The sequence below is a fragment of the Sapajus apella genome, unplaced genomic scaffold (genome assembly GCF_009761245.1).
Source record: "Sapajus apella isolate SASKATOON/1434 unplaced genomic scaffold, GSC_monkey_1.0 scaffold635, whole genome shotgun sequence".
In the NCBI taxonomy this organism is placed as follows: Eukaryota; Metazoa; Chordata; class Mammalia; order Primates; family Cebidae; genus Sapajus; species Sapajus apella.
This window is the reverse complement of record NW_022437561.1, coordinates 1-27,394: the sequence shown is the minus strand read 5'-3', so window position 1 is coordinate 27,394 and position 27,394 is coordinate 1. Positions and strand designations below refer to the sequence as shown.

At 51.7% G+C, this 27,394-nt stretch overlaps 1 protein-coding gene across 1 annotated transcript; it reads right to left on the bottom strand.

Moving 5' to 3' along the window:
- Nucleotides 1-49: 49 nt before the first annotated feature.
- On the bottom strand, nucleotides 50-15,825 carry LOC116546156 (CAP-Gly domain-containing linker protein 2-like; the record flags this gene model as incomplete). Its single annotated transcript, XM_032272490.1, has 3 exons — nucleotides 50-328; nucleotides 4,007-4,132; nucleotides 15,281-15,825. Coding segments are annotated over 3 exons (950 nt in total), but the record flags the coding sequence as incomplete, so codon positions are not given.
- Nucleotides 15,826-27,394: the final 11,569 nt, after the last annotated feature.

Genomic DNA, 27,394 nt, shown 5'->3' with positions numbered 1-27,394 from the left:
TGATTCCATCAAAACCCATGGCTGCTTCAATACCACCACACTGAAAATCTCAGACAACGCTGCTTGCCCAGTTCATCTCCCACACACCACCACCCTGGCTAGACAGGGTTGAGGACTCAGACAAACGCTCAAGCATCTGCTCCCAGGGAATGTCGGCCCGGCCTTCTGGTGCCCTGGGGTACTCATGGCAGAGCCTGAGGAAGTCTGACTGTAGCTCCTTCTGGGCATTCAGGAACATTCTCCCCTTCTCCGTGCCCACCATGAAGGCACTCTCATCATTCATGGCAACACAGGCCACCTTGGCATTCAGTTTGGACAGTGCTGAGCACTGTGGGAGAGCAGGGTGTGTGAGTGGAAGGAACCCTCCACTCCAAACACAGCTAGTACCGACTTCCAGGGTAGGATGTGAACTCCCAGCTGCCTCAGACTCCAGCAGTGGCTCCAGGACCCCAGCAGTGGGTCCCTCCACTGTTCTTGGTCTTAGATTTTGTAGTGGGATTGAATGAATGACCCTCCAGGGATTGGCAATGGGGGCTGGAAGAGGACACATGTTCCCTGTTCCTCCCTCCAAGGTCCTTGTCTTCAGGGAAAGCCCATCTTAGCTCCAGCCCCAGGGACAATCCCATGCTGGGCTCTCTTGGTCCCTCTCAAGTCCTGGATGAGGAGGAGGTGGAAAGAACCACAGGAGAAGTAGGGATCAAACAGATTAGGGCTGCAATCCCACCTCAGCCACTTCTGCTGCAGGATATGAGCAACTCATGTTCCTCCTCTGGACTCCAGTTTCCACATTTGTTTTTTTTGTTTTTTGAGATGAAGTTTCACTCTGTCACCCAGGCTGGAGTGCAGTGGCACAATCTTGGTTCACTGCAACCTCAACCTCCCAGGTCCAAGTGATTCTCCTGCCTCAGCCTCCCCAGTAGCTGGGATTATAGGCATGTGCCACTACGCCTGGCTAGTGTTTATATTATAAGTAGAGATGGGGTTTCACCAAGTTGACCAGGCTGGTCTCGAACTCCTGACTTCAGGTGATCCGCCTGCCTCAGCCTCCCAAAATGATGGGATTACAGATGTGAGCCACTGTGCCTGGCCAGTTTCCATGTCTGTAGAACTGGGGACAAGCAGCCCAGCTCTATGGTGCCACTGGGCTTGGGTATGGGGATTCAATGGTTGGAGGAAAAGGATCTCTAAACTGGGCCACCCTCTCTGGGTATACAGGCAGCTGGCTATGCTCATGGCCCCAGAGTTGAGGTCTGCAGCCCCATGGCACAGAGGCCTTAATGGGGGGGTCCATGCAACCAACACCACCAGCATCTCAGGTCTCTGACCTGCCTCACCAGGAAAACACTGACTGTGAAGCCTGAAGCATGCAGTTGTGCCTAATAAATGCTGGTTTTCATCTGAGTCCAGTGCTACTGGCAGCTACAAAGTCTGGCTTCCAGTTGCAGTTCTGTGCTGTGTGACCCAGGACAGGTAACCTCTTTGGGCACAATCTTGCCTCTTGTGCCAGCCCCAGCCTGGAGTCACTCTGGTTAGGAAGGTGCCTGTCCTCCAGGCTCCCTTCTGGAGAATTAATGCCCAGGGGTACTCATTTTCTTCTAAGATGCTGTGTGGGAACACTGGAGTATTAACAAAAAGTAAAACAAATAAGTTCAGCTGTTTTGGGCTGGGTGTGGTGGCTCACGCCTGTAATCCCAGCACTTCGGGGGGCTGAGGTGGGGAGATCACCTGAGGTCAGGAGTTCGAGACCAGCCTGACCAACAGAGAAATCCCATCTCTACTAAAAATATAAAATTAGCCAGTCATGGTGGTGATGCCTGTAATCCCAGCTACTCAGGAGGGTGAGGCAGAAGAATTGCTTGAACCCGTGAGATGGAGGTTGCAGTAAGCCAGGATTGCACTATTGCACTCCAGCCTAGGCAATAAGAGTGAAACTGTGTCTCAGAAAAAAAAAATTCAGCTGTTTCTCATCCATCATAGCTGAAAGAGATACTTCATCCCACAGTCACTGCTCAGCTGAGGATGCCGAGACCACAGCAGAAAACTCACCTACCCAAATGCACCCAGAGCTTGTAGGGAAGGGGACCTGAGACTGGGGACAGGTGATGAATGTACATTCCTTCAGCCCACCCTCCCTACAGGCCACCAAAGGAACGCTGGAATTTGGAGGAGGCTGGATGTAAGTCACTCCTAAACAAATGTCATTGTCACCCATGAGAGTCCCTCAGGAAATGCTTAAACGGCCCAGGGACAGAGGAAGCCTGTCTTGTTTATGCCTCCCGGATAATTATAAGATCATCTGCTCCTCCAAGCAGGCTCTGAAACACCTGCTATACCATTGTTACCTGGGAGAACTTTTTTTTTTTTTGAGACAAAGTTTTCCTCTCTCACCCAGGCTGGAGTGCAGTAGTGTGATCTTAGCTCACTGCAACCTCTGCCTCTCAGGCTCAGGTGATTCTCTCCTGCCTTAAACTCTCAAATAGCTGTAACCACAGGCACACACCACCACACCTGGCTAATTTTTGTATTTTCAGTAGAGATAGGGTTTCACCATGTTGGCCAGGCTGGTCTCAAACTCCCGGCCTCAAGTGAACCTCCCCACTCAGCCTCCCAGTGTGCAGGGATTATAGACATGAACCACTGTGCCTGGCCAACCCAGTGTAACTTCCTATGACAATGAACATATTCTACTTCTGCACTGTCCAATCCATAGGCATCAGCCACTTCTGACTACTGAGCACGTAAAATGAGGCTGAGACAACTGAACAGCTAAATTGTTTACTTTGTTTTAACTAATCAGAATTTAAATGAATTGGCTTGGCACAGTGGCTAACGCCTGCAATCCCAACACCACTTTGGGAGGCCAAGGCGAGTTGATCCCCTGAGGTCTGGAGTTTGAAACCAGCCTCTCCAACATGGTGGAACCTTGTCTCTACGAAAAATACCAGAAAAAAAAATAGCCAGTTGTGGTGGAGCATGCCTGTAGTCCCAGCTACTCTGGAGGCTGAGGCAGGAGAATCAGTGAACCTGAGAGGTGGTGGTTGCAGTGAGCCAAGATCCTGTCACTGCACTCCAGCCTGGCAACAGAACAAAAATCTCTGTATCAAAAAGAAAATGCAAATAGCCACATGTTGCTAGCGGCCATGGCATTGGCTATCACTGCCCACGTCAGCCACACCTCCACGACTGCTAAGCTAACAGTGCTTCCAGACACAGCCGAGCTCCTGGGGACCCTCCCCATGAAGGTTGCTCTGCATAGGGGAGTGTGTGGCACCCAGCCCCTTTCCCAGGGGTGTCTCCCACCTCTGCCCCAAACACCACCTAAGCAGCCCTTGAGCCACCTACAGCAGGAAGAGCTTGAAGAAGGCCCTTTGTTTTTCAGGGAGACTTTGTACCCAGAAATTAACTTTAAAAACTGGTCATGCTTCAGGCAAGGTACTACCCTTTCTGTGCTTCAGCACCCTAAAAGGCAGGGGCACAGCTAACAGATGTTAAACAGGTAATTTATTTTATTTTACTTTTATTAAAATTTTTTAAAAAAAACTGAGACAGTCTCAATCTGTTGCCCAGGCTGGAGTACAATGGTCAATCTTGGCTAACTGCAACCTCTGCCTTTCGGGTTCAAGTGATTCTTCTGCCTCAGCCTTCCAAGTCGCTGGGATTACAGGCATGTGCCAACACAGCTGGCCAATTTCGTATTTTCAGTGGAGACAGGGGTCAGGCTGGTCTCCAACTCCCAACTTTGTGATCTGCCCATCTCAGCCTCCCAAAGTGCTGGGATTACAGGTGTGAGCCACCACACCCAGCCTGCCAGGACTAGACTTTTATGTACTGAATCTCACTTAAGTCTCCCACCCTTGACACAGGCATTGTGCCCCTAGCTGCAGTCTGGGAAACTGAGGCTCAGGTCAGTGAAAGCTCCTCCAAGTGGCTGAGGTAGGACTGAGCTACAAGGCATGGTTGGGGTGCTAACCATGTCCCCTCCTCCTGGGAGGGCAGAGACACTCACAATGGAGTCTAAGGCAGACATGAGGCTGCTGATCTCATCTTTGAGGGAGCAGGCAGAGTTCCAGCAGTTAAGTCCACAGCTGTTGGCGAGGACATCATAGCACTTGCCCAGCAAGGCCATCGTCACCTGTGGGGAGGAAGGAGGCAGTGGTAGTGGGCACGAGGCAGGGGGCATGGCTCATGTGTTGACCATCCACCCCAACCCACCTGGCCCCCACACTCACAGATCTGCCACTGTATCCAAGGCCAACCTTCCCTGAGCCCAAGGGCTTTATGTGTGACAGCATTAGAGCCTGCAAAGGCCTGGGCACAGGTGGCAGAATAATTCACCTTCTGTGCCACCTCCCAAGTCTGCACCTCCAAGCCAAGCCCAGTACCAGGACCAGTCTGTTGGGCAGGGCCCAACCACCACCTCTCCCCAGGTGTGCAGGTCTTGCCACAGCCCTTCTTCCCTCATATACCCTCCATGGCTCTTTACTGCCCACATTAGTTCTTAACTCCTCAGCCTGGTATTCTAGTTTCCTGGTCTCCTGTCCCTCACTCCAATTCCCCCTCACACTCCATGCTCCAGATCCTCTAAGCTGTGCTACTCCCAGATGTGCCAGTGTTCACAGTTCCCTAATCTGTTTGGGTTCCATTCTTTCTGCCTCAACCTCCCGCCTGGCCCTGCCATGATCTTCTGGTTGTCCAAGAAGCTTTATTTTTTGGAGATGGAGTCTTGTTCTGTCAACTATGTTGGAATGCTATGGTGTGATCCTCAGTCACCTAGGCTGAAATGCCATAGTGCAATCTTGGCTCACTGCAACCTCTGCCTCCTAGGTTCAAGCTATTCTGCTGCCTCAGCAACCCAAATAGCTGGGATTACAGGTGCACGCCACCACATCCAGTTAATTTTTGTATTTATAGTACAGATAACATTTTGCCATGTTGGCCAGGCTGGTCTTTAACTCCTGACCTCAGATGATCTGCCAACTTCTACCTCCCAAAGTGCTGGGATTACAGGTGTCAGCCACCGCACCCTGCCTATTTTTAAAATTTTTAATTTAATTTTATTTCGAGACAGAGTCTTACTCTGTTGCCAAGGCTGGAGTGCAGTGGCATAATATCGGCTCACTGCAAACTCCCCTGCCTGGGTTCAAGCAATTCTCCTGCCACAGCCTCCCTGGTAACTGGGGGTGTGGCTCACGTAACGGCTGCCACCACCTGTCCAGCTAATTTTTGTATTTTTAGTAGACACAGGGTTTCACCATGTTGGCCAAGCTGGTCTTGAATTTATGATCCACCTGCCTTGGCCTCCCAAAGTGTTGAAATTACAGGCATGAACTACTGTACCCTGCCCCATCAAAGTTTTTAATTGTCCAACCTGCTGGCCCACCTCCTGTGCCCCCAACCTGAAGCCCAGCTGGGTCAGGAGATTGGGATGTCTTCCCCTTCTTTTCACATGCCTCTGAGCTTGGCCATCACATTTTTGCATCAAGCCACATGCTCCTGAGGCCAATGCCATCAGCCCCAAGGTTTCCCTCCTAGCCATGAGACTTGGCCTCAGGGATATAGAAAGATACAGCAGGGCAGAGGCTGCTTTGTCTCAGGTTGGGGGATCCCCAGGGCAGAACTCTCCCGTTGCAATGCAGTTTCTGGAGAACAGAGCTGCATCGTCCCACTCAAGTCCAAGTTCCCAGTTGTGGCTCCCCATGGCATGGCACAGGCTTGCTGGGTATAACAATGCCCAGCTGGGCACCCACAGGATACAAAGATCAGCCTCCCTCAGCCCCTGGTTCTACCCTGCCCCTCTCCTTCTTGCCCCTGCGACCACTCACAAACTGCCTCCGTGTCAGGACCTGCCCTCCTGGCAGCTATCCCTGCACCAATCCAAGCAAAGAAGGCAGAGACTAGAGGCAGAATGGCTCTGTTTCCCTCTCTGGACTCAGTCCCAATACGCTCTATGTGGCCGCTGGTGGGTGCTGATGACACAGAGCAGAGCTGAGGACCCAAAAGAGCTGTTAGCCTGGTCTCTGTCTTCCACCTGCACACAAGGAATTTCTGCACCCAACGGAGAGCAGAGCTGAGGACCCAGGAGAGTCTGTAAACCTGGTTTCTGTCTCCCATCGGCACACAAGGAGTTTCTGCACCCAACGAAGAGCAGAACTGAGGGCCCAAAAGAGCTGTTAACCTGGTCTCTGTCTTCCACCTGCACACAAGGAGTTTCTGCACCCAATGGAGAGCAGAGCTGAGGACCCAGAAGAGTCTGTAAACCTGGTTTCTGTCTCCCACCTGCACACAAGGAGTTTCTGCACCAACAGGGTGGGGCAGACCCAAGCAAGAAGGCCGTGGTGCTGGTGCCACAAAGGGCACCAGGCCTAGGGTGTCTTCTGCCACCATGGTTGCCCCTGCAGACTGTAAGCTCTTTGAGGGCAGAAACCAGGTCCACCTGCTACTGTTTGCACCCCAGGGCCTGGATCAGTGCCTGACATGCATGAGGCCTAAGGTGTGTGGTCCCAGCCACAGACAGGCCTTTCAGTAAGTCATGATCTATTTGATCATTGGCCAATGACACAGAACAGGTGTCAGAGTGCACCACACTTCACGATGCCAGAGGTGCCCAACCCCAGGGACAGAAACATCCTGAGAAATTAGAGACGCGTCAGAGCTTGGCTCCAACCTCAGTTCTGGCTCTCCTCTGCTTTTCGGCTGTGGATAAATATTAACTCAAACAAACTGGCTGGTGGGTGTTTGGCCAAAATGTACAATGAGTTTGCTGCTAAATGTTTATAAAAAGACATTTCCTCTCCCAGGTTGCAATTTTATAGACACTTGAAATCTGCTGTATTAAGGGATGCAGAGGGGATGAGAGGCCATGGATGGGACCCACAGATGAAACAAGAGGTGGCCAGTGGCCACGGCTGGGGATGTTTCATGGCATGAAGCCCGCCGGAGGGTCCTGCCTGTGACTGGACTTCATAGAAGACCTAGCTGAGAGGTCTGGTGGCCTGGAAGCTGGAAGGCGTCCCCCTCCCCCACGCATCCCTGGCCAGCCAGTCCCTTGAGCCATTCCCAGAAAGGCCTTAGGGCTGCCAGCCTCCCAGCTGCTGAGGCCCAAAATGAATCAGGGCAAAGCCGGAGGCACCAGACTGCAAACCAGCCCTGGCCTCCCGGCCGCCCCAGCCTCCACCTTCCAGCAAGGGCTCTAATCCATTTAGGAAGGAAGAAGGGACTCCAAGAGGGAGGGACACAGAGAGGGAGGGAAGGAGAGGCTGGGCTGTGGGCCATCCCCAGCTCCTTGTCCCAGTTACCCGGGCTTGTAGGACCCTCTGTACCGAGCCACAGCCCAGGTGGATGCACTTCGGGAGTATGGAGAGAGATGGCTGTTTATTGCAAATGTCCAGGGCCTCAGATGGAGGGATAGGCAGCAAGAGTGCGGCAGGGGGAGGGGGAAGATGAGACCCAGGCATGAGTGTGCTGGGACCACCTTGGGTGAGTCTTGAAACCCTGAATTTTTTAATTTGTCAAGTAGGAATAGTTCTAAGCAGAAAATTAAGGCAGAGGCTGGGTGTAGTGGCTCGTGCTTACAGTCCTGGCACTTTGGGAGGCCAAGGTGGGAGGATTGCTTAAGCCGAGGATTGCTTAAGCCAAGAAGCTTGAGGCTGTAGTGAGCTATGATGGCACCACTGTACTCCAGCCTGGGCAACAGGCTGTCTCTTAAATAAAAACTAAAATTCTGATAGCAGGGCGGGGTGTAGAGGCTCACGTCTGTAATCCCAGCACTTTCAGAGGGTGAAGCAGGCAGATCACTTGAGGTCAGGAGTTTGAGACTGCCCTGGACAACATGGTGAAACCCAGACTCTACTAAAAATACAAAATTTAGTCAGATATGGTGGTGCACACCTGTAGTTCCAGTTACTCGGGAGGCTAAGGCAGGAGAATCACTGGAACCCAAGAGGCAGAGGTTTCCAGTCTGGGCAACAGAGTGACATACCATTAAAAAATTTTAAAAGTAGGTGGGGTGCAGTGGCTCACACCTGTAATCCCAGCACTTTGGGAGTCCAATGCGGGTGGATCACAAGGTCAGGAGTTCGAGACCAGCCTGGCCGCTGTGGTGAAACCAGGTGACTACTGAAAATACAAAAAATTAGCCAGACATGGTGGCACGTACCTATAACCCCAACTACTTAGGAGGCCAAGGCAGGAGAATTGCTTGTACCCGGCAGGCAGGATTGCAGTGAGCCGAGATTGTGCCATTGCACTCCAGCCTAGATGATGAGTGAGACTCCATCCCCCGCAAAAACAGTAAACATTCTGATGGTAGCATTGGTCAGCATGAGCTACGGTCCTTCCTCCAGCATCATCAATTTTAGAGACAAGAAAGGCACTTGCCCCAGGCCCAGCCAGTGTACAGCAGGGAAGAAGGCTGTCTCCAGACACATCCTTGCTGCCACCATGAGGCAGGAGGACCACGCTTCCCACATTCACAACAGCACAGGGAACAGACCGGCTGCTCATGCGCATTGCTGACACATAGCTAACTGGGCCCAACTGGACCTTCCTAGGTTTAGCACTGAAAGTTTCATCTCCTGGGAAACCCCTCAGTCCCAGGCCACCTAGAATGGTTGGTAATCTTGAAATTCAGGGAGCAATGGGAGCAGGAGCCCAGATGTTTCTCTCAGCAGCCAAACACACAGACACTCACAAGAAAGAGAAATGTCCCAAACATACATCCTTTTGGTTCAAAAAGTCAACTTCCCTTAATAAGGTGAGAGACGTGTGTGGTCACTGTAGCACGATTCACAAGAGCAAAACCATGGAACCAACCGAGGTGCCCATCAGCAGTAGAATGGATGAAGGAAATATGGTGCATGTACACCGTGGAATACTATGCAGTCATAAAAAAGAACAAGAGCATGTCCTTTGCAGCAACATAGCTATAGCTGGAGCTCATTATCCTAAGCAAATTAACACAAGAACAGAAAAACAAATACTGAATGTTCTTGCTTGTAAGAGGGAGCTAATAGTTGTGTACTTATGGATATAAAGACAGGAATGACTGACACTGAAGCCTCCAAAAGCAGGGAGAGAGGGGAAAAGAAGGGACTCAAAAGCTACTTATTGGGTGCTATGCTCACTAGCTGATGACAAGATCAATTGTACCCCAAACCTCAGCATCATGCAATATACCTTTGTAACAAACTTGTGCCCCCAGAATCTAAAATACAAGTTAAAATTATTATTATTGTTTTCTGAGACAGAGTCTCACTGTCACCCTGATGGGAGTGCAGTGGTGCAAATTATTATTATTGTTTTTGAGACAGAGTCTCACTGTCACCCAGATTGGAGTGCAGTGGTGCAATCACAGCTCACTGCAGCTTCCGCCTCTGGAGTTCAAGTGATTCTCCTGCCTCAGTCTCCTGAGTAGCTATGACTACAGGTGCCCACCACCATGCCTGGCTAATGTTTGTATTTTTAGTAGAGACAGGGTTTCCCCATGTTGACCAGGCTGGTCTTGAGCTCCTGACCTCAAATGATCCCCCTGCCTCAGCCCCCCAAAGTGCTGGAATTACAGGTGTGAGCCACCATGCCAGGCCTAAAAGTTGAAATTATTTAAATAACAATGCAAGAGACTTGAAGCCCCCAAAAGCCAGAGCTGGAACAGGTGGAGGGAAGTTCGCTGGAAAGATCCCAGGTTCCAGTCCATAAGCTGCCAAAGAGTTGCTGTCACACCTGTCCCATCCCCCTCCCAATTTTACTCTGCCCACCTATAAAGCAAGGACAGCAGGTAGCACAGCTGCTGTTCAACTCCCAGGCTCCTGGGCCCCACCCCATGAGAAGTGACTTCTCCCTGGGCAGCAGGACCTGAGACAGCGTTTTTTTTTTGTTTTTGTTTTTTTTTGAGAGAGTCTTGCTCCGTCACCAGGTGCTGGGCTGGATTGCAGTGACGCAATCTCGGCTCACTGCAACTTCCGCCTCCCAGGTTCAAGCAATTCTCCTGCCTCAGCCTCCCGAGTAGCTGGGACCACAGGCTCGCACCACCATGCTCAGCTAATTTTTTTGTATTTTTAGTAGAGATGGGGTTTCACCATGTTGGCCAGGATGGTCTCAATCTCTTCACCTCATGATCCGCCTACCTTAGCCTCCCAAAGTGCTGGGATTACATGAGCCACTACGCCTGGCCTATTTTTTTTTTTTTTTTTTTGAGATTGAGTCTCTATTACCCAGGCTGGAGGGCAGTGACATAATCGTGGCTCACTGCAACCACCAGCTCCCGGGTTCAAGTGATTCTCCTGCCTCAGCCTCCTGAGTAGATGGGATTACAGGCATGCGTCACCACACCTGGCTAATTTTTGTATTTTTAGTAGAGACACAGTTTCATCATGTTGGTCAGGCTGGTCTCTAACTACTGACCTCAGGTGATCTGCTTGCCTTGGCCTCTCAGAGTGCTGGGATTATAGACATGAGCCACTGCACCATGCCCAGACACTGTATTTTAAGTTCACAGGGAAGTCTTACACCCAGCCAGGTGCAGGGCCTGAGTCATCTCCAGGGATGTTCCCTACTCAAGGTTCCAAGAAGCTCAGCCTCCCTGCTTGCCTGCTGCCTGCCCCGTGTCTTGCCCAGACAGCAGCAGATTTTCTGGCTGCCAAGAGAGGAAGTGTTTGGGTGTTCTCACTGTCCACTGTGGAGTGTCATTCCTAAGACTACAGAGGACACTCAATGGAATGGGGGTTGTGGAATGGGGGTGGAGAGAGGCAGGGGAAACCTAACAAGCATATCTCTACACCAAAGGTTAGTGTGACCACTAGCAACTCAACATACACATGTAGGTACACTCACAACCCCATTCCCACACACATGCACACCCACACATGCCCATACTCACACATGTGCACACTCCCCCACATATGCCCCACACACACATGCATACCCAAACTCACCTACATGCAAACCCACATGCACACCCACACATGCATGCACACACTCATGTACATACACATGCATGTACACACCAGATACCCACTCACATGCACACACACCCATATTCACACCCACACCCCCCCACATGCCTACACCCCCACATACTTCCCCCACACGCACACACACACCCATACACACACCCACATACATGCACCCCCCACACACATACATGCATACACACATGCACACTCATGTACACTCGTACAGACACATGCACTCACACACACATATAGGCACATATGCATTCATGTGCACACACACACCCATGCACACTCACGTGCAAGTCCACACACACACACATGAGCACACATGCATATCCATGCACACATGCATATATACATACATACATGCACACACACATACACACACACACACTAGTACAATTCCTCCTGGGTCGAGTCCCAGCAGTCTGAATATAGTGAAACCCTTCACAAGCAGGTGGCCGGCCCCAGCCCCAGCCATGCTGGGACACAGAGATGAGCAAGGTATGACCTCACCCTCGAGAGGCTCACTGCCCTGTCAGGAGTCACGTCACAGAGCAAGCTGAGCCCATATTCCCCCCAGAGCCCCACACTCCAGCCTGCATGTCTTGCACTGTTGCTCAGGTCTTTGCACTTGCTGTGCCCTTTTTAAGAGATACCCTTCCCCGCTGCTGGCTCCCTCCTAGCTGTTGTGGGCCCATCCACACCTCCTGTTGTGCCCCTTGGCTGGGCTCCCTCACCTCCTCCTTCCCTCCCCATCCAGGATGTGAAGGCCTCAGAGTCCCCATGCACTGGCTCCTGGAGAACAGGGCTGATTGCTTTCATCTGTGTGTGTCCAGGCCTGCTGCACAGAATGAGGCCTGGAAAGGCTTCCGAAGAGCGAAACCATTGATGCAGATTTAGAAGACTCAGGAGACACAAAGAAGAAAGTGCTGAGATTACAGGCATGAGCCACTGTACCTGGCTGCCCTCAGCTCTCTTAATGCTCCCCCAAAAAACCATAAAACAAGAGTGCTGTGCTTAGCCACTGACATTTTGCTGAATGGACACATGGCGAATGAATAGATGAGAATGAGACTCTGTAAGTGACTTGCCCAATGTCACAGACCTGGGACTGATTTCTCTGCTGTGCCCAACGCCAGCAGGTGCCCTCAGACCCCAGGGATCCAGAAGAACAGGTCAGAGAAACTAAGCAGTTTCCCCAGGTCCTGTTGGCTGGGGTTGTCTTTCCTTAGAGCCACAAGAGGAAGAGCAGAGTGATGGTCCCAAAACAAGTTTCCTGGACAGGAAGGTGCAGGGGCTGGGAGTCCAGCCTCCCTCCTGGGCACTGCTGCTCCTGCTCCACTGTTTTTGTTTTTTTAGACAGAGCCTCACTCTGTCACCCAGGTGGAGTGCAGTGGCACAATCTTGGCTCACTGTAATCACTGCCTCCTGAGTTCAAGTGATTCTCCTGCCTCAGCCTGCTAAGCAGCTCGGACTATAGGAGTCCACCACCATGCCAAGCTAATTTTTATATTTTTAATACAGACAGGTTTTCACCATACTGGTGAGGCTGGTCTCGAACTCCTGACGACTTCAGGTGATCCACCCGCCTTGGCTTCCCAAAGTGCAGGGATTACAGGTGTGAACCACCACGCCCAACCTCTTCTCACAGTTTCTCTAGTCTCTCAGGTCATGGGTCTCTACCTGGCCGAACGCTCCAGCCCCACATCACCAGGTCAATGCCAGGCCATTCTCTGAGTTCTGCCCTCACCCCATTCCTTAGGGAAGCCTTCCATCAGGCCAGGCCAGATGCTAAGAGTACCATGGCATGTGGCAGAGTCTGTAGGAGACACTGATGTCTGCCACCACTGGCCTTGTGGTCTCTCTCTCCTGTAAGCTGGAGGCAGCTGAAGGGCAGGGACCACAATCAGCCATGCTCACCATCACGTCACTCAGGGAAAGTTCTGTTTGGGCAACGAGGCTTGCAAAGGCATGGTGCCATGAGCTTGTAGTCCCAGCCTCCTGGGAGGCTGAGGAAGGAGGATAGCTTGAGTCCAAAAGTTTGAGGCTACAGTGAGCTATGACTGCACCACTGTGCTCCATCCTGGGTGACAGAAAAAGGCTGTCTCAAAAAAATAAAAAGCAGAGCCCTCACCTTTGCCAGGGCAGAGAGGGACACGGCTCAGTGAACAGTAGGCAGGCACTTGCCACTTGTCACTTCAGACAAGTTATTAAACTTCCCTGAGCCTCAGTTTTCCCATTCACAAAGTGAGGATGATAAAATCGCATCACAGCACAGGCTTGAGGCTTCAATGGGGCCATGGGTGTAAACACGTCCTCTTGCTCTCCTGCCCACAACCCCAAAATCTCTTCCAAGAAACCTCCAGGAGAAGCCTTCACCAGGTCCCCAGAGCAGGGAGGCAGGATCCTGGGCAGCAATACCATTTTGGGAGTCCCTGCTCTGGGTCCCCAGACCCCCCGCCCTTCTCTACTCGGCCTTGGAGCTCTGAGCCTGTGCTCTTCATCTCAGGTTGTAACGACCTCCCACCTTCCCCCAGGAAGTCTTGCAGACTGGAAACAGGGACCCCTGCCCCCTCAACATCTTCTCACACCCCAAGCCCAGAAGGCCCCATCAGGGACTTCCCTGTACCCTGTGAGTCTTTTCCCAATGCTCTGGTTCCGGGTTTAGGGTTAGCCTGGGGCCACTGCAGCCTAATTGGGCAGCAAGACATGACCCTGTTCCATCCACCTGACCACCAGCAGCCCAGGTCACTGCTGTATTTAGACTCCAGAAGACTGGGGGTTACCAACCCGTTTCCAACCTGGCCCCAGCAGCGGGCACTAGTGGAAAAGAGGGGCTCCGGCAGGAAGCTTTCAGCCCCAGTGACCCAGTTCTCTCAACCTCAACACTCATCAATTGGGTTGTAGCTGATAAGACTTCTTCACCTCCTGGCCCTGGGCAAGATCCCCTTATTATTATTTTTTTATTATTATTTGAGACAGAGTCTCTCTCTGTCACCCAGGCTGGAGTACAGTGGCCTGATGTTGGCTCACTGCAACCTCTGCCTCCTGGGTTCAAGTGATTCTCTTGGCTCAGCTTCCCAAGCAGCTGGGACTACAGGCACAAGCCATCACAGCTGGCTATTTTTTGTATTTTTAGTAGAGATGTGGTTTCACCATGTTGGCCAGGCTGGTCTCAAACTCTTGACATCAGGTGATCTGCCTACCCTGGCCTCCCAAAGTGCTGGTATTACAGGTGTGAGCTGCCTCTCACCCAGGCTTATTATTATTATTGAAACAGGGTCTGGCTTTGTCACCCAGCCTGGAGTGCAGTGGCACAATCTTGGCTCACTGCAATCTCTGCCTCCCAGGCTCAAGCCCTCCTCCCACCTCAGCCTCCTGAGTTAGCTGGGATTACAGGTGTGTGCCACCATGCCCAGTTATTACTCTTTTTTTTGTATTTTATGTAGCGACGGGGTCTCACTATGTTGTCCAGGCTGATCTTGAACTCCTGGGCTCAAGGGATCCTTCTACTTCAGCCTCCCAAAGTGCTGGGATTATAAGCGTGAACCACTGTGCCCGGCCAGGACCGGGGGCCCTGAGAACTCCAGTTCCCAGACTTTTCCAGTACATGCCTGGCACACACATGTGGATGGGATGGATCAACAGATAGTGTCAATAATAGCCAAAATGTATGGGGTACTTAGTGTGAGGAACTGTCTAGACAAATGATGTATTTTAACGCATTTCCAACGATGAGTGAGGTACGATTAAAATTCCCGTTTTGGTCTGGCACAGTGACTCACACCTGCAATACCAGCACTTTGGGAGGCTGAGGCAGACAGATCACCTGAGGTCAGGAGTTCGAGACCAGCCTGGTCAACATGGTAAAACCCTGTCTCTACTAAAAATACAAAAATTAGCCAGGCATGATGGTGGGAGCCTGTAACCCCGGTTACTTGGAAGGCTGAGGCAGAAGAATCACTTGAACCTGGGAGGTGGAGGTTGCAATGAGCTAAAATCGTGCCACTGCACCCCGGCCTGGGCGACAAAAGCAAAACTCCGTCTCCAAAAATGAAAATTCCATTTTACCAATACAAAGAGTAAGGCCCAGAAAGTTTAAGACACTTGTCCAGGGTCATGCAACAACAGTCTCCAGAGCCCACATTACCTGTCTCTCTTGTCACTTTGTATGGTCCTGATAAGGAACAGGTGTTCCAGGCTGGACCCTGTCCAAGCCCCCTTCGAGTCCCATTTCTGCCAGCCCCAGGGGTTCAGCTTGGCCATGGGGGGTGGAGCAGGGGAAGGAAGGGAGGCTGGTTCCACAGCCCAGTACTGCCCGCACTAACCAGCACGCAGTCGCCCAGGCACAGGTCCTTATCGCCCCACTTCACAGAGCCACTGTCCCAGAGGTAAGAGCCCCACTTGTTGCCCATCTTCACCGAGCTGTTGAGGATGCTCTCCCACAGCAGGATTACGTAGCTGCTCAGCAGTGGCATGGCCATGCCCAAATGCAGTGACAGGTTCTGGGCAGTCAGTGACTCCACAGAGTGGTCGTCGCTACCCGAGCCGTCAGCTGTGGGCTGCCAGGGAAGCTGGAAGGGCCACATGAAGATGCCCTGGAGAGCTGGGCACTTGAAGTAGCGTACACTGCCCACCACACCATCATTCTTGCCCACTGGGTCAACCAGCACCACACTGGCCCACTGTCCTGGTGCCAACTGCATCTCACCCAGGTACTGCACTGTGTCTGGCTTCACACCAGACTGATTGCCCACCACAAAGTCCCCCAGGAAGTCATTGCCCACTTCTGCTGGCTTGGGGCCTGGATCCTCAGGGACAGCAGCTGTGACCAGGGAGGAGGATCCTGATAACTGCTTGTACAGGGTGCAGCCTGCAGAGGAGGAGGAGAGGGAAGGAGGTGGCTTTTAGGGTTGGCCTCAGACTGGCACCTGGGTGGCCCCAGGAGCACAGAGTCTAGGGTTTGGAGGTGGCTGATTTGTATTTTTTGGTAGAGATGGTAATTCACCATGTGGGCCAGGCTGGTCTTGAACTCCTGACTTCAGGTGACCTGCCCACCTCAGCTTCCCAATGTGCTGAGATTATAGGTGTGAGCCACCACATTCAACCCATATTTATTTACTTTTTGAGACAGGGTCTTGGTCTGTCACCCAGGCTAGAGTGCATTGGCCAGATCATGGCTCACTGCAGCCTTGACTTCTGGAGCTCCAGCAATCCTCCTACCTCAGCTTCCTGAGTAGTTGAAACCACAGACACCTACCATTCCACTGGGTTAATTTTCATATTTTTTGTAGAAGTGAAGTCTCACCATGGAAACTGAGGCAGGCATGGTAGGCTGTCTCCCCCTACTACTCCAGCCCTCCAGACAGTCCCCAGGAAAGTGTGCCCTCAGAAGCAATGTTTCCAGGCTGGATGCAGTGGGTTATGCCTGTCATCCCAGCACTTCAGGAGGCTGAGGCCACTGGATAACCTGAAGTCAGGAGTTCAAGACCAGCCAGAACAACATGGTGAAACCGCCGTTTCTAGTAAAAATAAAATAATTAGCTGGGTGTGGTGGCATATGACTATAATTCCGGCTACTCAGGAGGCTGAGGTGGGAGGATCACTTGAACCCAGGAGGTGGAGGCTGCAGTGAGTAGAAATCTTACCACTGCACTCCAGCCTGAAGGAAAGAGAAAGAGTTCATCTCAAAAAAAAAAAAAGCAGCAGTAGCAGCAATGGCTTCCCACTGCTCAAGGAAACTTCAAGTCCCAATCCAGGGATGAAGCCGTTCTCAAGGGTTACAAGCCACCTCCCCACCGGGTGTGCTCAGGCCCTCAGCTGTTGACCCAAGAACCCCCACCCTGTATCCCTCATGTGGGACCCAGGTGTTGTGCCAGTGGTCAGTGAGGCCCCCATGATTGCATCGCTGCACTCCAGCCTGAGCAACAGAGTGAGACCTCATCTTTAAAAACACATTAAAATAGGCTGGGCATGGTGACTCATGCCTGTAATCTCAGCACTTTGGGAGGCCAAGGAAGGCAAATCACTTGAGGTCAAGAGTTCAAGAGCAGCCTGGCCAACATAGTGAAAACCTGTCTCCACTAAAAATATCATAATTAGCCAGCACGGTGGTGGGTGCCTGTAATCCAAGTTACTCGGGAGGCTGAGGCAGGAGAAAGAGGAAGGAAGAGGTTTCAGCGAGTTGAGATCATGCCACTTCACTCCAGCCTGGGTAACAGAGCAAGACTCTGTCTCAAAAAACAAAAAAACAGCCAGGCATTGTGGCTCATGCCTGTAATTCCAGCACTTTGGGAGGCCAAGGCGGGCAGATCACTTGAGGTCAGAAGTTCAAAACCAGCCTGACCAACATGGTGAAACGGTGTCTTTACAAAAAAAAAAAAAAAAAAAAAAAAAACAAGTAGCTGGGTGTCATGGCTGGCGCCTGTAATCCCAGCTACTCTGGAGGCCTGGATGCTGAGGCAAGAGAATCGCTTGAACCCGGATGTTTCAGTGAGCTGAGATGCCGCCATTGCATTCCTGCCTGGGTGACAAGAGTGAAACTCCATCTCAGGAAAAAAAAATATACACAAAACAAACAACAAAAAAAATTAAAATAAACCTCCTACGTGTAGTTGATCCATTCCCTGGACAGTGATTCCTGCTCAGACAAGAGGCACAAAAGAATTTACTTCAAGATTCAAGTTGAAAGCATGATAAGCACCTAGGGACAGCAGGGGAAGGTGGCTGCAGCTGACAGCATGATCCTGTAGCCAGTGGAGATAATGAGGGTGCCCAGATGACCCATTCTCTTCTCTGCCTGCAAGGACACAGGTCCTGCCTTGCCTGAGGAAGTGGCAACTGGCCTTTTCCATACCTGCCCAATCTCACCAGGATGGATTCCATTTCCTGGACACCTACTAGGTCAGACCCTGTGGACAACAGGCATGACCCAACGGGGCCTGGCAAGGGGATAGAGTGCAGATGCCAGCAGCTATAAATCAGCTCTCCACACCACCTACGTAACTGAGGAATGGACCCAAAGTGTGGGACCAAGGGGAGGGGGAGAGGGACTTCACCTCAAATGGAGGTGTGGGTATTTCCCATGACCTCTTATCTCAAAAAATCACAGAGCTGGCTTGCCCACCTCCTCAGGCATGGTGGCTCATGCCTGTAATCCCAGAACTTTGGGAGGCAGAGACTGGCAGATCATGATATCAGGAGATCAAGACCATCCTGTCCAACATGGTGAAGCCCCATCTCTACTAAAAATACAAAAATCAGTCAGGCATGGGGGTGCATGCCTGTAGTCTCAGCTACTCAGGAGGCTGAGGCAGGAGAATCACTTGAACCCGGGAGGTGGAAGTTGCAGTGAGATAAGATTATGCCACTGTGTCTCAAAAAAAAAAATCAACTTGTGAGCCCAGCATGGTGTCTCATGCCTGTCATCTCAGCACTTTGGGAGGTCAAGGGATAAGGATCATTTGAGGGTGGAAGTTGGAGAGTAGCCTTGGGCAACACAGAGAGACTCTATCTACAAAAAAATTGAAGAAAACTGATGCAGTGGCACCCAGCTGTCGTCCCAGCTATTTTGGAGGCTGATACAAGAGGATTGCTTGAGCCCAGGAATTGGAGGCTGCAGTGAGCTATGATAGTGCCACTGTACTCCACCCTGGACAACAGATTCAGACCCTATCTCTACAAAAATAAAAAATTAGCTGGGCATGGTAGCGCATGTGCTTGTAATCCCAGCCACTCAGGAGGCTGAGGTGGGAGGATGGATTGAGGCTAGAAGGTCCAGGCTGCAGTAAGCTATGACTTGCCACTGCACTCCAGCCTGGGCAAAAGCAAGACTGTCTTAAAAAAATTTTTTAAAGGCATCAACCAGTGAAAAATTATAATAACATAGAGGAAAACAGACATAGAAAACATTTTTAGGAATTTGAATGAAGACCATACATTGGATAACAGGGAATTAAGTTTTATAAATGTGATTATACTATTGTGAATATGTAATATATATAGCGTTTTTCTTAGGAGAGGTGCATTGAAATATTTAGGCATAAATAGTCAAGATGTTTGCAACTTACTTCAAATGAAGAAAAAGAGAAATTATGTGTGTATGTGTGGGAGAAAGAGAGACAGAGAAAGACAGAGACAGACAAAGAGACAGAGAGAGACAGAGAGAGAGAAGGAGAGAGAGGAGGAGGCTGGAAAAATGGCAACATGCTGAGAATTACTGAACCCAGCCAGGTGAGGTGGCTACGCCTGTAATCCCAGCACTTTGGGAGGCCGAGGTGGGTGGATCACTTGAGGCCAGGAGTTCAAGACCAGCCTGCCCAATACTATGAAACCACGTCTCTACTAAAAATACAAAAAATTGGCTGGGCGAGGTGAAGCATGCCCCTACAGTACCAGCTACTCCAGAAGCTAAAGCAGGAGAATCACTTGAACTCGGGAGGTGGAGGTTGCAGTGAGCTGAGATCATGCCACTGCACTCCAGCCCTGGGTGACAGAGTGAGACTCCATCTCAAAAAAAAATACCCAACCCATTATGGGCACTTGGTAACTCAATGTAAGAGAAGCTGAGCTCTTCTGTGCCAGGCAATGCTCTTTGATCTTTGCATGGATTCAATTATTTAATCCTTAAATGCAGCAGACCAGGCAAAGTGGCTCACACCTGAAATCCCAGCACTTTGGGAGGCTGAGGCAGGATGATCACATGAGCCCAGGAGTTCAAGATCAGCATGGGCAGCATGGTGAAACTCCATCTTGCAACCTGCCTGTATCTCTCTTTTAGAGAGGAGGAAATGGAGGCAAAGACAAGTGACCTGCCCCAGGTTCCACAGTGAGTAGGAAGGCAGGGAGCTGGGACTCGGCCTAGACTCCTAACCGTTGTCTTGAAGGACAGCCTCCTCAAGTACCTTTGACTCTGTTTATTATTTTTTGAGACAGAGCCTCACTTTGTCACCCAGACTAGAGTGCAGTGGCATGATCTTGGCTCACTGCAGCCTCAGCCTGCTGTGCTCAAATGACTCTCCAACCTCAGTCTCCTAAGTAGCTAGGATTACAGGCAGGTGCCACCATGCCCGACTAATTTTTGTAGTTTTTTTTTTTTTAGTAGAGACAGGGTTTCTCCATGTTGCCCAGGCTGGTCTCAAATGCCTGACCTTGTGATCCACCCACCTCAGCCTCCCAAAGTGCTGGGATTACAGGCATGAGCCACCATGCCCAGCTATTTTTATTTTTTGAGACAGAGTCTCACTCTGTTGCCCAGGCTGGCATGCAGTGGCTCACTGCAGCATCTGCTTCCCAGGTTCAAGCTATTCCTATGCCTCAGCCTCCCAAGTAGCTGGAATTACAGGCACACACTGTCAAGACCAGCTAGTTTTTGTATTTTTAGTAGGGATGGGGTTTCGCCATGTTAGACAGGCTGGTGTCAATCTCCTGACCTCGTGGATCTGCCACCTCAGCTTCCCAAAGTGCTGGGATTAGACATGAGCCACCACACCCAGCCGCATCTTTGCCTCTGAGTGCCAGGTGTCCCTCAACCCTATCCCCTCCCTGGGTGTTTCGTGGGTTCCTGGCCCCAGTCCCCTACACAGTCATTCAAGAGAGATGTTGGTTGCCTCCAAGTCTGGGATAGGCTGCATGGGTCCCCCCAAGATGTCCACATCCTAATCCCTGTAGTCTGTGGACACATCTTCTCATAGAGCAAAAGGGACTTTCCTGGTGTGAGGGGGAGATTGTCCTGGGTCCTCCAGGTGGGCACTAAATGTAACCACAAGGATCCTGATTAGAGGGAGGCCAGAGTTCAAAAGCAGAAGAAGATGGGGCAGCAAAGAGGCAGAGGCTGGAGTTGTGCACTTTGAAGATGGAAGCAGGAAGAAGCATGAGCCAAGGAAGGAAGTGGCCTCTTGAAGCTGAAAAGACAAGGAATTGGGGCCTGGCCAGGTGGCTCACACCTGTACTCAGAGCACTTTGGGAGCTGAAGGTGGGCAGATCTCTTGAGGTTAGGAGTTCGAGACCAGCCTGTGCAACATGGTGAAACCCCATCTCTATGAAAATAGGAAAATGAGTCAGACATGGTGGTGCCCTGTAGTCCCAGCTATTCAGGAAGCTGAGGCAGAAGAATCGTTTGCACCTGGAAGGCAGAGACTGCACTGAGCTGAGATTGTGTTACTGCACTCCAGCCTGTCGGACAGAGCAGATTCTGTCTCAAAAACAAACAAAAAAGACAAAGAAATGGATTCTCCCCTAGACCCTTCAGAAGGACCCAGCCCTGCCGACATCTTTATTTATTTTTTATGTTTTTATTTTTTGAGACAGAATCTTACCCTTCTCCCCCAGGCTGGATGGAAATCGCATGATCTCAGCTTACTGCAACCTCTGCCTCCTGGGTTCCAGCTATTCTCCTGCCTCAGCCTCCCGAGTGGCTGACATTACAAGCGTGAACCCCCACAAATGGCTACTTTTTGTATTTTTATTTGTTTATTTATTATTATTATTATTTTGAGATGGAGTCTTGCTCTTGTCTCCCAGGCTGGAGTGCAGAGGCACAATCTTGTCTCACTGCAACCCCCACCTCCAGGGTTCAAGAGATTCTCCTGCGTCAGTGTCTGGATTAGCTCGGATTACAGACTTGTGCCACCATGCTGGGCTAATTTTTGTATTTTAAGTAGTGATGGGATTTCACCATGTTGGCCAGGATGGTCTCAAACTCCTGACCTCAAGTGATTCACCCTCCTCAACCTCCCGAAGTACTGGAATTACAGACGTGAGCCACAGCACCTGGCCCAGACACATTGACTTTAGCCTTGGAAGATACTCCTTTCAGACTTTTGACCTCCACAACTGTAAGGCAATAAACTAGTGTTGCTTTAAGCCACTATGTTTAGGTAATTTGTTTGTTAATTTTTTTGAGACAGGTCTCACTCTGTTGTCCATGCTGGCATTCAGTGGCACAATCATGGCTCACTGCAGCCTGACCTCCTGGGCTCAAGTGATCCTCCCACCTCAGCCTCCCTAGTAGCAGGGACCACAGGTGTGCACCACATGCAGTTATTTTTTTTTTTAGCAATGGGGTCTTGCTATATTGCCCAGGCTTGTCTTGAACTCTTGCGTTCAAGCGACCCTCCTGTCTCAGCCCCCCAGAGTGCTGGGATTACAGGCATGAGCCACTGGACCTGGCCTGTTTTAGGGCTTGAAATACCAGTTATAAATTCATGGTTCCCCAAATTATATCTCAAGCCTGGGCTGCTCCCCTGGGCCCTGACTTGCTTCCAACTTTGACTGGATGAGACCCTAAATTGAACAAGCCACCTACTGCCCCACCAGCTACTCCTCCATCTTCTCTGTCTCTACCGACAGCACCTCCATCCTTCCCCAAGTTCAGCCAGAATCTCTGAAGTCAGTTAACTCCTCCCTTTCTCACAGCTTACATCAGCACATTCTGTTGGCTTCAGCTGGTTTTCCTCTGCTTCTGGCTCTGCCCTGGTTCTCACCTTGGTCCTGTCATGTCCCCGGCTGTGACCCTGAACCTGTTTTTTTCCTAGCCATGACCCAGCCTTGGTCCTACCCTGGTTCTGGCCCTGCCCTGGCACAGTCCTGACTGGGCACTGCCACTTTCCTTGCTCTGTCCTGCCAATACAAGTGTCCTGACATGGTTCTGTTTTTGTCCTCACCCTCGCTTGGCCATGGTCCTCACCCTATCACTCGTCCAGCCATAGCCCTGACCTAGACTTGGCCCTGATCCTGCCCTGCCTCTGGCCTTGCCCTACTTCTGGCCCTGGCACTACTTTTGCCCCTGCCCAGCCCTGGCCTTCCCTTCCCTGGCCTTTCCTTGGCCCACTGCTGCAATGGCCCTGCCATGTCCTGTCCCTGATTCTTCCTGGGAGCAGCTCTGAGGGTGGCTTTTGCATTCAGCCTGGCCCTGCAGTGCCCTGCCCTAATCTGGCCCCACATTTGTCATATCTTGGCCTTGTGCTACCCTGTCCCTGTCCAGGACCTGCACTGGCCCTGACCCGCCCCTCATCCTGACTCTGGTCCTGCCATGGCCCCTGGCCTGTCAATGGTTATGGTCTTGGTCCTGTTCTGTCTCTGACATGTACTTGGACATGTCCAGGGCTTGATTTGTCCCAGTCCTACCTTGTCTTGTATTTGCTCTGGACTCACCAAGGTCCTGCCTGTTCTGCCCTTTCCTGGCACTACCATAACCTAGTCATGCCATTACTCTGTCTTACCCTGCACTTAACCAGGTGGTGCCCTGGTTCTGGCCTGCCCTAGCCCCTTCCTGGATTTGTCATGACCCTGACTTGGCTTTTGCCCCACCATCTCTATGGCCAGGCTTTGGCCCTGTCCTGCCCTTCCCTGCCATGGTCCTGCTCTGTCCTTATCCAGGCCCTGAGTCTGCCCTGGCCTGGCCCCTGGCCTTGCACTGGCCCTTCCCTTGCTCTTCCTTACTCCTCCATATCCTGGTCTTGCCTTCACCCTGCACTGACCCTTCATCGGCTCTCTCTGCATTGGCATGACCTTGGCCCTGACTGTGCCTTCTCCCTGGTCTTACTCTGACCCTGACCTGTCATCCTCTATCCTGGGCTTTTATTTGCCCCACCATACGCTGACCCAGTGCTTACCCTACCCCTGCTCCTAGGCCTGCCTCTGCTATGGCCCTGCCCTGATTTTGGCCATACCCTGTGCTACATTAGTACTGCTCTACCCAGGCCCTATCCTGCCCTGGACCTGCCTTTGCTTTCTCCTGGTCCTGGTTCTGCTCTGGCTCTGCCCTTACTCTGGCCCTGTCCCTGACCCAACCTTGACCTGGCCCTAAACTGGCCCTGTCAATGTCCTGGCCCTGTAATGGCCATGTGTTGGCACTGCACCCCCCCCATGTCTGCTTTGAACCTGACCCCTCCTTGGTCCTGCATTTACCTGCCCTGCCCATAGCATGGTGCTGACGCTGCCCATGCCATTGACCTGACCCTTCCCTGGCCCTACCATTCTCTGGTTCTGCCCTGGTGCTAGTCCTTCCTTGGCCCTGTGCTATCCTAGTCCTGCCTTGGCCCTGACCTTGCCCTGGCCCTACTCTGGCTTGCTATGTCCCTCCCTACCATGGTCTTGCTTTGCCCTGGCCCTGCCTTAAGCCTCACCTGGCTCAGGTTCTGAACTGTTCTTGCTTTGTCCCCTCCCTGGCCTTGCTTTTTCTTTGGCCCTTCTCTGGCTTTGCCCTTTCCCTGGCCCCTTTCTAGCCCTGCCTTGTTGTGGGCCCTGCCATGTCCATGTCTCAGTCCTTGCTTTCCCTGTCCTTGCCCCGCCAATCCCTGGCTCTGTCCCTGCTATACACTGGCCCTACCCTGTCTTGGCTCTTCACTACTGTAGCCTGGCCCTAACCTAATCCTGTGCTGGCTTTGTTCTTGCCCTGTCCCAAGCCGTGCCCCTGGTTCTGCCCTGCTTCTGGCCCTGGCCTGTCCCTGGCTGTGACACTGCCCCTGGTTTTTCCCTGACCATGACCTTGCGCTGGTCTTGCCCTGGCTCTGACACTGCCCTGATTCTGGTCCTGCCCTGGCCCAGCCCTGACTGGGCACTGCACTACCCTGCCCTGCCCAACCCTATCTATGTCCAGGTCCTGCTCTAGCCCTGACTTGACCCTGTCCATGGTCCTGCCATAGCCCTGACCCTGACTTGGTCCTGTCCTTCCCTGACCTGTATTTGCCCTGGCCTTTCCTTGGCCCTGTGCTACACTGGCCCCAGCATGCACTGCCTCTTCCCTGGACCTGGACTGGCCTGTGCCTTCACTCTGACCCTGCTTTTTGTCCTGACTTTGGTCCTGGCATGACCTCACGCTGCCAGTGGTCATTCCTGGTCCCGTACTGGCTGTGACTTGGACTTGGATATGTCATGGGCTTGATTGTTCCCATCCTTGCCATGGCCCATCCCTGCCCCGTCCCCACCATGGCCATGCCTGTTCTGCTCTCTCGCAGGACTGACCTGGCCCTGCCCTGGCCTATCCTGCCCTGGTTATGCCCTGACTCTGGTCCCTCCCTGTACCTGCCCTAACTTTGCCTTGGCTTTTTCTCTACTCTCTCTATGGCCTGGCTCTGGACCTTCTGTGCCATGATCCTGCCCTTATCCACGCCCTGACCCTGACCCTTCCATGGTCCCTGGCACTGCCAAGCACCTGTCTTGACTCTGCCATGGCCCTGGCCCTAGTTTGTCCTAGTATAGCCCTTGCCTTGAACTCCCTGCCCTGACATGTTCTGGTTGTGTCCTCATCCTGCCCTGGTGCTGTCCTCAGCCCTTAATCTAGCCTTGACTAAGCCCTGCTCGGGACCTGCCCCTAGCCCCGACCTGGCCTGGTCCTAACTTTGTCCTGCCATAGCCCTGGACCTGCCCTGTCATGAACTGGACTTGGAGGTATCCAGGCCCTGAACTGACCTGGCCCAGCCTTGGCTTGTTCCTATCCTGCCTCTACCCATCATCCTGCCCTGCTCTGCCCTGTCTTGGCACTGAATGACTGAATGGCCCTGCAACAGCCCAGTCATGCCAATACCCTGCCCTATACTACCCTGGCCCTAGTCTCACCCTCAATATGCCCTGACACTGCCTCAGCCCTGGTACTAGCTAGAACTAGCCTGGCCCTACCTTGACTTTGGCCCTATCTTATCTATGAACCAGCTCTGTCCCTGCTCTGCCATGACCCTGCTCTGTCACAGCCCTGGCCCTGTCTCCAAGCTGGCCCTGGCCCTGACCCTTACCCTGCTCAGGCCCTTCCCTGGCCTTGCCCCTCTGTTATGCCCCTGACCCTAACCTAGCCCCTGACCCCGGCCTTTTCCTGCTTGAGGCCTTACCCTGGTTCTGCCCTGGTCCTGATACTGTCCTGACCCTGAAATGCCTGGCATTACCCTGGTCTTGCACTGCTCTGGCCCTGACCCAGGCTCTGTCACTGTCCTAGCTCCAGCCCTGTTGCTGGTGCTGCTACAGCCCTGACCGTTTTCCTGGACTCTGGCCATGCCATGAAGCTGCACTGTTCTTACCCTTGGTTTGGCACTGCCCTGGCCATTCCCTGTCCTTTCCCTGGCCTTGGCACCACCCTGGCCCTTCACTGCCTGCCCTGTCTCTGTCTTGGCCATACCCTAGCTGCCCTGGCTATCACCCTAAACCTCGTTGGGCCCTGTCTTGGACCTGGCCATAGCACAGACCCAGCAGTTTGGGAGGCTGAGGCAGGTGGATCACCTGAGTTCAGGAGTTCAAGAGCAGCCTGACCAACATGGTGAAACTCTATCTTTACTGAAAATATAAAACTTAGCTGGGTGTGGTGGCAGGCACCTGTAATCCTAGCTACTCAGGAGTCTGGCAAAGGAGAATTGCTTGAAGCCAGAAGGCAGAGGGTGCAGTGAGCCGAGATTGTGCCACTACACTCCAGCCTTGGCAACAAGAGTAAGACTCCATCTCAAAAAAAAAAAAAAAAGGTTAATGTGCAAAATAGTTCCAAATTTCTAAAGTTGAGTTTTCTGAGCAGTAAGCTTTGATTCCTGAAAAATTTACTTACCAGAACACTCTTCAGTGATTCCAGGAAGTGAGGTGTGTCTGCTCTGTAAAGATGAGTCTGGAGTAGTGAAGAAGCAGGGGGCCCTGTCAACCCTGCCCACCAGAAATGATGCTCAGCAGGGCTTAGCAACAGTAGTCTATCCTCTGCACCCACAAGGTAAAGCCTAGGAGGAAACCAGAGGGGAGTTAGCCAAGTTACAAAAGAACTGCTGAAGCTGGGAGGCTCCACAGGAAGGAAAATGCCAGAATGACAGAAGCTTCTGGCCACAGTGTTCTCATGAGGATTATAATTAAAACGAAGCTTTGGCAGCAGCTATCCCAGAGCAATCTCATGAGGAGAGATGGGGTCACAGAGCTTCCAGGCAGTTTTGGAGTTAAGCACAGCCCTAGAGAAGCTGAAGTCCAGGGGGCCACCTGCATCTGCATGGCAGTAATCAAGTCCATCACTTATTCTCCTCTCCCTCCAAACTGTCACTGCAAGATCCCACTCTGCCACTTAATAGCTGTGTGACCTTAGGCAAGTTACTTAACATTTCTGAGCCTCAGTAAATGGTAGCTAATATTATTGTTTACTGTTATTAAAAGTGGTTGAATCTTTATAGGGTCATGCACAACCATTAGCAGGTAGCACTGGGAGACGCAGTCATTTCTTATGACACATTAGATGGTAAATATTTTAGACACTATAAGCCAAGAAGCATTACATATATATGTATATATTTCATACATACATAGCTATGGATACTCAGACAGTGGCTCTCTCAATAATGCCAATGGCTTTCTGGCCAAGACTGGATTGATCAGTGGTTCTTACACCACATTTTCATGTGAAGTGTTGAAGGCTGCTGTCTTCTCTGTCCTGTTATTACACATCACTGAGTGGGCCCACTCTGGCTCCACTCCTGGAACCTCATGAC